At 42.6% G+C, this 11,864-nt stretch overlaps 1 protein-coding gene across 1 annotated transcript in view; it reads right to left on the minus strand.

The window, feature by feature from the left end:
- Positions 1-7,878, minus strand: part of LOC110432673 — a 55,670-nt gene extending 47,792 nt beyond the window's left edge. The window contains exons 1-6 of the mRNA XM_021453454.1: positions 6,703-7,878; positions 6,107-6,474; positions 5,477-5,731; positions 4,392-5,053; positions 3,486-4,274; positions 3,028-3,353 (exon numbers count right to left, since the gene is read on the minus strand). Coding sequence (XP_021309129.1) covers positions 3,028-3,353; positions 3,486-4,274; positions 4,392-5,053; positions 5,477-5,731; positions 6,107-6,474; positions 6,703-7,823 — 3,521 coding nt within the window. The 5' untranslated portion in view covers positions 7,824-7,878. The remainder of the gene's footprint in view (positions 1-3,027; positions 3,354-3,485; positions 4,275-4,391; positions 5,054-5,476; positions 5,732-6,106; positions 6,475-6,702) is intronic.

Consider the following 11,864-nt stretch of genomic DNA (forward strand, 5'->3'; position numbering starts at 1 on the left):
AAGATTAGCACTATATCCGAACAGACCAAATCGAGCCTCCACTTGAGCCTCTTCAACTGCGAGTACCATCGGGTGCGTCTAAAATGGTTTCTTAGCCTATGGTGCATTAGGCGTAAACCGTGCACATATCTTCTACCAAAACTAACACTGTCTCTAAACAAACCGAAGCAAGATTCTATATGACACACATCATCAAGGAGTTATATCAGGTGCGTCCTAATTGATTTCTGAGCATATTGTATGTTCTATGCAAACCGTACATCTATCTTGCATCAAGATTAGCACTATCTCCAAACAGACCAAACCGAGCTTTCACTTGAGCCCCTTGACCTACGAGGACCATCGGGTGTGTCCAAAATGGTTTCTTATCCTATGGTGCATTAGATGCAAACTGTGCACCAATCTTGCACGGAAACTAACACTGTCTCTAAACGGACCAAAGTGAGATTCCATATGACATATGTCATCTAGGAGTTCCATCTAGTGCGTCCAAATTGATTTTTGAGCATATGGTATGTTCCATGCAAATCGTGCACCTATCTTGCATCAAGATTAGCACTATCTCTAAACAGACAGAACCGAGCCTCCACTAGAGCCTCTTCACCTAGGAGTACCAACAGGTGCTTCCAAAATGGTTTCTTAGACTTTGGTGCATTAGGCGCAAACAGTGCACATATCTTGCACCGAAACTAATACTATCTCTAAGCACACCAAAGCGAGGTTCCATATGACACACGTCATCAAGGAGTTCTATCGGGTGTGTCCAAATTAATTTCTAAGCATATGGTACGTTCCATGCGGACCGTGCTTGTATCTTGCATCAAGATTAGCACTATCTCCAAATAGATCAAACCGAGCTTTCACTTGAGCCTTTTAACTAGGAGTACCATCGGGTGTGTCCAAAATGGTTTCTTAGCCTATGCTGCATTATGTGCAAACCTTGCACCTATCTTGCACCGAAACTAACACTATCTCCAAACAGACCAAAGCAAGATTTTGTATGACACACGTCATCTAGGAGTTCCATCATGTGCGTCCAGATTGATTTCCAAGCATTTGGTATGTTCCATGCAAACCGTGCACCTATCTTGCATCAAGATTAGCACTATCTCCAAACAGACTGAACCGAGCTTCCACTTGAGCCCCTTCACCTAGGAGTACCAACAAGTGTGTCCAAAATGGTTTCTTAGACTATGGTGCATTAGGTGCAAACTGTGCACCTATCTTGCACCAAAACTAACAATGTCTCTAAATCGACCAAAGCGAGATTCCATATGACACACGTCATCAAGGAGTTCCATCGGGTGCATCCAAATTGATTTCCAAGCATATGGTATGTTCCATGCAAACCATGCACCTACCTTGCAGAAAGATTAGCACTACCTCCAAACTGATCGAACCAAGCTTCCACTTGAGCCTCTTCACCCAGGAGTACCAAATAGTGCATCCAAAATGGTTTCTTAGACTATGGTGCATTAGGTGCAAACTGTGCACCTATCTTGCACTAAAACTTACAATGTCTACAAACGGACCGAAGCAAGATTCCATATGACACACGTCATCTAGGAGTTCCATCGGGTGCGTCCAAACTGATTTCTAAGCATATGGTATGTTCCTTGCAAATCATGCACCTATCTTGCATCAAGATTAGCACTATCTCCAAATAGATCAAACCGAGCTTCCACTTGAGCCTCTTCACCGAAGTACCAACAGGTGCTTCCAAAATTGTTTCTTAGACTATGGTGCATTAGGCGCAAACCATGCACATATCTTGCACCGAAACTAACACTGCTTCCAAATAGACCAAAACGAGATTCCATATGACACACGTCATCGAGGAGTTCCATCGGGTGCATCCAAATTGATTTTCCAAGCATATGGTATGTTCCATGCAAACCATGCACCTATCTTGCATCAAGATTAGCACTATCTCCAAACAGACCAAACTGAGCTTCCACTTGAGCCTCTTCATCTAGGAGTACAAACAGGTGCGTCAAAAATGGTTTCTTAGACTATGGTGCATTTGGCACAAACTATGCACCTATCTTGCACCAAAACTAACATTATCTCCAAACCGACCGAAACGAGATTCCATATGACACACGTCATCTAGGAGTTCCATTGGGTGCGTCCAAATAGATTTCCTAACATGATATGCTCACGCCTAGGGATAGCGTGAGACAAGTCGTTGTGGCCCGATCTTCTCGTAGGATTCGCGAACTTGATAACTTGTCGCTGCGTGACCTGGTGAAGAGGCAGTGCACCGCGAGGCTGTCCACGCGACGAACTACCGAGACAATCACCCTTCCACGTACCGACGAACAGCCCACGCAATCACGCCGTATAGACGTGAAGGCACAAACTGGATGAACCGCAGTTCGGCGTTCTACAACTCCCTCAGGAATCGAAAGAACAAGTTTTGCAAGCCTCTCAAGACTCACGCATAAACAAAACTCCACGAGTTTGTGTATTCTGAATTTTAACCAAGCAAGATGTGTCCTTTCATTGTCTAGTACAAGAGATATATATAGATAGGGGCGTTCAGCTTTGAATACATGACAGCATGCACATCCACTAGTGGATTTCGTGGCTGGTTCGCGCGTCTTCTCAGCTTCTGGCAGCAGTTACTAAAATGAGCATAACTCTTTATTGGGAAGTCTAAATAATGAACCGTTTGATGGGCTGCAACATAGACTTAAAGATGCTTTCATCCATCTGTAGAATGCCACGTAACTCCTTGTATTCTGTCCGTGGTGATGCTTGGAATTTGTACCATGGGTCAGCCATCTAGCTTCTGGTTGCCTTCTCATGCAGAAGTAATGAACCACCATTTTATTTATGCACACGATAGGCTTCTTGGTTCAGATGTCCAAAGGCTTGAATCCATCTTCATCCCATGCTGGTTCATACCCTCCATCATTCCTAAGGACATTGAAACAAGAACTCAAAAGTATAGGATCATTCAACATAAACTGATTATTAAACATAAGGTTAGCGTTCACCTGAGAATGAATTTCCTTCTCCAATTGTTTAGCTCTACTTCTTGTAATTGGACCACTTATATCAAGTGGAGTTTCATTTGAAGATGAATGAATGCTAGGGATGTCCTCATCAGCCTCCCCCTCTTGAGAAGGAGTCGTCCTCGACTCAGGCTCACCAACAAATGGAAGCAAGTCTTTGACATTGAATGTTGGACTAACATTGGAATATTCAGGTGGCAGCTCAATTTTGTATGCATTATCATTTATCTTTTTTAGAACCTTGAATGGACCATCACCTCTAGGTGATAACTTACTCTTACGTTGTTGGGGAAATCGATCCTTGCGTAGATGCAACCACACGAGGTCACCGGGCTGAAATGTAACCTTCTTCTTACCTTTGTTCGCTTGCTTTGCATATTGTGCTGATTTCTTCTCAATATTTCTTCTTGTCTCATCATGTAGCTTCTTGATAAAGTTGGATCTCTTCGCTGCATCCAAGTTAACTTGTTCCTGTAATGGTAAAGGCAAAAGATCCATGGGAGTATGTGGCTTAAAACCATAAACAATTTCAAATGGACAAAAATTTGTTGTGGAATGTAGTGCCCTATTATAAGCAAATTCGACATGTGGAAGACATTCTTCCCACTGCTTCAAATTCTTTTTTAGCACGGCACGCAGCATGGTGGACAGGGTACGGTTGACAACTTCAGTTTGCCCATCCGTTTGTGGGTGACAAGTGGTGGAAAATAACAACTTCGTGCCAAGTTTAGCCCATAATGTCTTCCAAAAATAGCTCAGGAATTTTGTATCTCGGTCTGAAACAATAGTCTTTGGCACTCCATGTAAACGAACAATCTCCCTGAAAAACAAATCAGCAACGTGTGAAGCATCATCGCTCTTGTGACATGGAATAAAATGTGCCATTTTTGAGAAGCGATCAACAATAACGAAGATAGAGTCCCTCCCCCTCTGAGACCTTGGTAATCCCAGAATAAAATCCATGGATATATCTTCCCAAGGTACAGTTGGGATTGGTAATGGAGTATAGAGACCATGGGGATTAAGGCGGGACTTAGCTTTCAAGCAGATTATGCAGCGCTCGACATGTCGTTGAACATCACGTCGCATATGTGGCCAAAAGAAATGATCAGAGAGCATGTCCAATGTCTTTTTGATGCCAAAATGACCAGCTAAGCCACCAGCATGTGCTTCCTGTAAAAGAACTTGACGAATCGAGCAGGCTGGAATGCATAGTTTGTTAGTTCGAAATAAAAAATCATCATGTACATAATACTTGTCCCAGCCTTTTCCAGCAATGCAATGAGAGAAAGGTTCTTTAAAATCAGAATCAGTTGCATAGAGTGTTTTAATGGATTCCAAACCAAGCACTTTTGTATCTAATTGTGTAACCAAACCACACCTTCTTGACAAAGCATCTGCAACATTGTTATCTTTACCACGCTTATGTTTAACAACATACGGAAATGTTTCTATGAACTCGATCCATTTAGCATGTCTACGATTCAGTTTGCCTTGACTTTTTAAATATTTCAAAGCTTCATGATCAGAATGGATGACAAATTCTTTAGGTAACAAATAATGTTGCCAAACTTCCAAAACTCGAACTAAGGCATAAAGCTCTTTATCATAGACAGAATAATTCAGATGTGGACCATTTAACTTTTCAGAAAAGTAGGCAATAGGTTTACCTTCTTGAAGTAGCACACCTCCAATGCCAATACCACTTGCATCACATTCAATCTCAAAAGTCTTACCGAAGTTAGGTAGCTGCAGCAGTGGTGCTTCACAAAGCTTTCTTTTTAACTCTACAAAGGCTTGCTCTTGGTCATCTCCCCATTTGAATGGAACATCCTTCTTTGTCAAGTTGTTAAGTGGTGCAGCGATCGTGCTGAAATCTTTAACAAATCGTCGATAGAAACCTGCAAGACCATGCAAACTTCGAATTTGGCTCACATTTGTAGGAGTAGGCCAATCCTTTATTGCCTTAACCTTCTCTTCATCAACCTGGATGCCATCTGCAGTCACAACAAAACCAAGAAAAACAACACGATCTGTGCAAAATGTGCACTTAGCAATGTTGGCATACAATTTCTCTTCCCTCAAAACAGCAAGTACTTGATGGATATGATCAAGATGTTCATCAAATGATTTGCTATAGATCAGAATATCATCAAAATAAACAACTACAAACTTGCCAATGAAAGCTCGTAAAACATGATTCATTAAGCGCATAAAAGTTGAAGGAGCATTTGTCAAGCCAAAGGGCATCACAAGCCATTCATACAAGCCAAATTTGGTTGTAAATGCTGTCTTCCATTCATCACCAATTTTCATGCGAATTTGGTGATAGCCACTGCGTAAATCAATCTTGGTGAAAATAGTTGAGCCGCTCAATTCATCTAACATGTCATCAAGCCTAGGAATGGGATGGCGATATCGTACAGTTATAGCATTAATGGCACGACAATCGACACACATGCGCCAAGATCCATCTTTCTTAGGGACCAAAAGTACTGGAACAGCACAAGGTGATAGAGATTCACGAACATACCCTTTGTCCAAAAGCTCTTTTACCTGTCGCTGAATTTCTTTGGTTTCTTCAGGATTAGCACGGTAGGCTGGACGATTGGGAAGAGAAGCTCCAGGTACCAAATCGATTTGATGCTCAATACCACGGAGTGGAGGAAGGCCAGCTGGTACCTCATCAGGAAAAACATCTTCAAAGTCCTGTAAGAGATCAAGAACAGCACTAGGCAGCGATGAAGGTAAATCGTTAGTTGAAAGTAGGACCTCCTTGTGCAAGAGCACAAAGAATGGGGCTGTGGTGTTCCTCACTTCTCTCAAATCACTCCTGCTCACAAATAAGCACTCATTTTGGTGGTGTTGTTTTGTAGTGGAAAGAGGCTTTATGTGGCTAGATTGGTTAGAAGTCTCTCCCTTACTAGTGTTGGCAGCCTCACTCAATTTTCTTTTGTCAGATTCTTCTTTTTTCATGCGAGCCACATCTGAAGCATAGATCTCTTCTGGAGATAATGGAACAAGAACCACCTTCTTGTCGTTGTGGATGAAAGTATACTTGTTAGACCGCCCAAAGTGCACCGAATCCACATCAAACTGCCATGGACGACCCAACAGCAAATGGCATGCTTGCATGGGTACAATATCACAATCAACCTCACCATGATAGTCACCAATGGAGAAAGACAAACGAACCATGGATGAGACCTTCACTGTCCCTGAATTATTCAGCCACTGCATATGGTAAGGGTGTGGATGGCGGCGTGTTGGTAGGCCAAGCTTCTCAACAAGCAAGACACTAACAATATTATTGCAGCTCCCACCATCTATGATGAAACGACACACTTGACCTTTCACTTTGCATCGGGACTGAAACAAATTATGACGTTGTCCTTGTTCAGCAGCAACAAACTGAGTGGAAAGAACTCTTCTAACCACCAAATAAGGAGATGATCTATTCATTTTAGAAGGCTCCAAATCAGGAAAATCAGCAAGCAACTCATCAAAATCAGCACTAGTAATCTCATTAGAATATGGAGAAATAACATCTTCTATCATGTCACTGGGAGCAAAAGTTAGAATAGGTTGAATAGCTAAACAATTCAGACCTAGCTCAAAAGTACCATCCTCAGCTGAATACTCACAAGTGTCAAGAGTATGATCTGCAAAGACATTGTGAAACTCGTCCTCCTCTTCACTTTGTGAATCATATGAACCATCAGCAAGGGCAATAATCGTATGACGATTCGGACATTCAGCTTGCTTATGCCCATGACCACCACACTTAAAACACTCAATCTTGCTTGTATGCCTTGGGGCTGCAGTAGCAGAGGAGCTGGACTGAGTAGAGCTTACAGCTTTGCCTTTGGAATCAAAATGTTTGGAAGAAGTTGCACGAGATGAAGGTGTGTGCACCCCTGACCCGTGCTGCTGTGACTGGCGCCATGAAGTAGCACTATTATGAGCTGAAAATGAAGCACGATCTTTATAAGATCCAGCAAGTTGTCGTTCTGCCCTTTTTGCAAAATGTACCAACTCAGTGAGACATGTGTACTTTGTCATATCCACTTTATCAGCAATGGGCTTATTGAGGCCAACCAGAAATCGAGCCATTGTGGATTCCTCATCTTCAGTTATCCCTGTACGAAGTAAACACATTTCCAATTCTTGAAAATATTCATCAACAGTACGAGTACCTTGCACAAGACGTTTTAGCTTCAAATGTAGATCACGAGAGTAATATGCAGGAACAAAACGACGTCGCATTTCCCTCTTCATGTCTTCCCAAGTAATACGATCATGTCCAGCGCGTCGGAGTTCAGTACACACTTGATTCCACCAAGTGATTGCATAGCCTGAAAACTCAATTGCAGCAAGCTTTGCTTTCTTGACAGGAGGATAAGGATACAAATCAAAGATCTGTTCAACCTTAGTCTCCCACTCAAAATAATCATCAGCACTTTCTTTTCCATTAAATTTTGGAATAGACACTTTCACTTTGCTTAAACCATCATCATCAAGGCGACGGTGGCGGTCACGATAACCACGATGGCCACCATGGCGATGATCATCCATGTCAGACAACATATCATCATCACCATCATAATCTCGTCCACCTCGAACAGGAATGCGCCGAGCACGACCAAAATTAAGAAGACCATGACCACGCCCGCCACGTCCACGACCAGCGGGACGACGCGGTGGCTCATCCTCCTCGTCAATATCATCATCCTCATTTGGTGGCGGTTCTCGACGTGGTATGTTCAATTGGAGAGTTTGGAGCTGCTGCACCAAATCATTCATTTGTGTACGCAACTCCTGAAATTCCTCCACCGAAACAGCGGCACCATCTCCACGTCCTGCCATGTTAGTAGAGGAGAAAAAAAAAGGACAATATATATGTGGAATCACTCCCTCACCACTTACAAAACAAGTTCTTTCTCTCCCTGAAAAGAGCAAGAACCGGGGCTGCGATCTGTAGGGAAGAGTAATTGTAACAGCGACGACGGTGCAACAACTCACGGTGCTTTAAGTGGAGCTTGGTGGGGTAATATGTTAGTGGAATGCACTGAAATGTAGTGATGCAAAACCAAATAATAATCCAAGAACAGAAGTTGCTGAATATAAAGGAAAGGATGCACAAAGAAAGGAATGAGATGTAGTAAGTGGATAGATGATCACCAATTTGCACCAACCGAAAACTTGTTGCTGCCCAAACCCCTTTTTGGTGTGCTGCACACAGTTCTCTTTTTGTTTTTCTTTTTTTTTTCTTGCTTTTCTTTTTTTTTTTTGGAACAAAAACTCGTTTTCAGTCCTTCTTTTGACCCATAGACATCTTTTCTTTTAACCTCTGTGTCAAACGCAGCACAACTTTCAACTAAAGGGGATCACTAAGATGGATGGTGCAGCACAAAAACAAGAAACTGCGGTGGGGAATATGTGGCGGTTAGAAAACAAGGGTGGGATGGGTGGGTATTTTTTTTTGTTTATATATACGCAGCAAGCAATGATGATCAGATCAAGGGTGGGATGGATGGGTACATGCAGCAAGCAATTTGATGATTAGAACAAAGATAATAACTAGAACAATGTGGAAAAGAAAAATTCAGCAACTAGACAAATATTAAAGGATTAAAACTCGATAAAGCAAACTACAAAATCAGTAGCACATATGAATTTGGGCTGTAGGTTTTCTTTTTGGCTCTCAGTGGACAGTAGGTATTTAAACTCTATCCTACCAAAATCAAGAACAATCCTACCGAGGAAACGAAGGTTTTGGTACCAGATGATATGCTCACGCCTAGGGATAGCGTGAGACAAGTCGTTGTGGCCCGATCTTCTCGTAGGATTCGCGAACTTGATAACTTGTCGCTGCGTGACCTGGTGAAGAGGCAGTGCACCGCGAGGCTGTCCACGCGACGAACTACCGAGACAATCACCCTTCCACGTACCGACGAACAGCCCACGCAATCACGCCGTATAGACGTGAAGGCACAAACTGGATGAACCGCAGTTCGGCGTTCTACAACTCCCTCAGGAATCGAAAGAACAAGTTTTGCAAGCCTCTCAAGACTCACGCATAAACAAAACTCCACGAGTTTGTGTATTCTGAATTTTAACCAAGCAAGATGTGTCCTTTCATTGTCTAGTACAAGAGATATATATAGATAGGGGCGTTCAGCTTTGAATACATGACAGCATGCACATCCACTAGTGGATTTCGTGGCTGGTTCGCGCGTCTTCTCAGCTTCTGGCAGCAGTTACTAAAATGAGCATAACTCTTTATTGGGAAGTCTAAATAATGAACCGTTTGATGGGCTGCAACATAGACTTAAAGATGCTTTCATCCATCTGTAGAATGCCACGTAACTCCTTGTATTCTGTCCGTGGTGATGCTTGGAATTTGTACCATGGGTCAGCCATCTAGCTTCTGGTTGCCTTCTCATGCAGAAGTAATGAACCACCATTTTATTTATGCACACGATAGGCTTCTTGGTTCAGATGTCCAAAGGCTTGAATCCATCTTCATCCCATGCTGGTTCATACCCTCCATCATTCCTAAGGACATTGAAACAAGAACTCAAAAGTATAGGATCATTCAACATAAACTGATTATTAAACATAAGGTTAGCGTTCACCTGAGAATGAATTTCCTTCTCCAATTGTTTAGCTCTACTTCTTGTAATTGGACCACTTATATCAAGTGGAGTTTCATTTGAAGATGAATGAATGCTAGGGATGTCCTCATCATAACATTTGTTACGTTGCATGCAAACTGTGCAACTATCTTGCATCAAGATTAGCACTATATCCGAACAGACCAAATCGAGCCTCCACTTGAGCCTCTTCAACTACGAGTACCATCGGGTGCGTCTAAAATGGTTTCTTAGCCTATGGTGCATTAGGCGTAAACCGTGCACATATCTTCTACCAAAACTAACACTGTCTCTAAACGAACCGAAGCAAGATTCCATATGACACACATCATCAAGGAGTTATATCAGGTGCGTCCTAATTGATTTCTGAGCATATTGTATGTTCTATGCAAACCGTACATCTATCTTGCATCAAGATTAGCACTATCTCCAAACAGACCAAACCGAGCTTTCACTTGAGCCCCTTGACCTAGGAGGACCATCGGGTGTGTCCAAAATGGTTTCTTATCCGATGGTGCATTAGATGCAAACTGTGCACCAATCTTGCACGGAAACTAACACTGTCTCTAAACGGACCAAAGTGAGATTCCATATGACATGTCATCTTGGAGTTCCATCTGGTGCGTCCAAATTGATTTTTGAGCATATGGTATGTTCCATGCAAATCGTGCAGCTATCTTGCATCAAGATTAGCACGATCTCTAAACAGATAGAACCGAGCCTCCACTAGAGCCTCTTCACCTAGGAGTACCGACAGGTGCTTCAAAAATGGTTTCTTAGACTTTGGTGCATTAGGCGCAAACAGTGCACATATCTTGCACCGAAACTAATACTATCTCTAAGCACACCAAAGCGAGGTTCCATATGACACACGTCATCAAGGACTTCTATCGGGTGTGTCCAAATTAATTTCTAAGCATATGGTACGTTCCATGCAGACCGTGCTTCTATCTTGCATCAAGATTAGCACTATCTCCAAATAGATCAAACCGAGCTTTCACTTGAGCCTTTTAACTAGGAGTACCATCGGGTGTGTCCAAAATGGTTTCTTAGCCTATGCTGCATTATGTGCAAACCTTGCACCTATCTTGCACCGAAACTAACACTGTCTCCAAATAGACCAAAGCAAGATTTTGTATGACACACGTCATCTAGGAGTTCCATCATGTGCGTCCAGATTGATTTCCAAGCATTTGGTATGTTTCATGCAAACCGTGCACCTATCTTGCATCAAGATTAGCACTATCTCCAAACAGACCGAACCGAGCATCCACTTGAGCCCCTTCACCAAGGAGTACCAACAAGTGTGTCCAAAATAGTTTCTTAGACTATGGTGCTTTAGGTGCAAACTGTGCACCTATCTTGCACCGAAACTAACACTATTTCTAAACAGACCAAAGCGAGATTCCATATGACACGCGTCATCAAGGAGTTCCATCGGGTGCATCCAAATTGATTTCCAAGCATATGGTATGTTCCATGCAAACCGTGCACCTATCTTGCATCAAGATTAGCACTATCTCCAAACAGACCGAACCGAGCTTCCACTTGAGCCTCTTCATCTTGGAGTACAAACAGGTGTGTCAAAAATGGTTTCTTAGACTATGGTGCATTAGGCACAAACTATGCACCTATCTTGCACCGAAACTAACATTGTCTCCAAACAGATCGAAGCGAGATTCCATATGACACACATCATCTAGGAGTTCCATTGGGTGCGTCCAAATTGATTTCCTAACATATGGTACGTTGCATGCAAACTGTGCAACTATCTTGCATCAAGATTAGCACTATATCCGAACAGACCAAATCGAGCCTCCACTTGAGCCTCTTCAACTACGAGTACCATCGGGTGCGTCTAAAATGGTTTCTTAGCCTATGGTGCATTAGGCGTAAACCGTGCATATATCTTCTACCAAAACTAACACTTTCTCTAAACGAACCGAAGCAAGATTCCATATGACACACATCATCAAGGAGTTATCAGGTGCGTCCTAATTGATTTCTGGGGATATCGTATGTTCCACGCAAACCGTGCATCTATGTTGCATCAAGATTAGCACTATCTCCAAACAGACCAAACTGAGCTTTCACTTGAGCCCCTTGACCTAGGAGTACCATCGGGTGCGTCCAAAATGGTTTCTTATAGTATGGTGCATTAGGTGCAAACTGTGCACCTATCTTACAC

The sequence above is a fragment of the Sorghum bicolor genome, chromosome 2, assembly GCF_000003195.3.
Source record: "Sorghum bicolor cultivar BTx623 chromosome 2, Sorghum_bicolor_NCBIv3, whole genome shotgun sequence".
NCBI classification, from domain to species: domain Eukaryota; kingdom Viridiplantae; phylum Streptophyta; class Magnoliopsida; order Poales; family Poaceae; genus Sorghum; species Sorghum bicolor.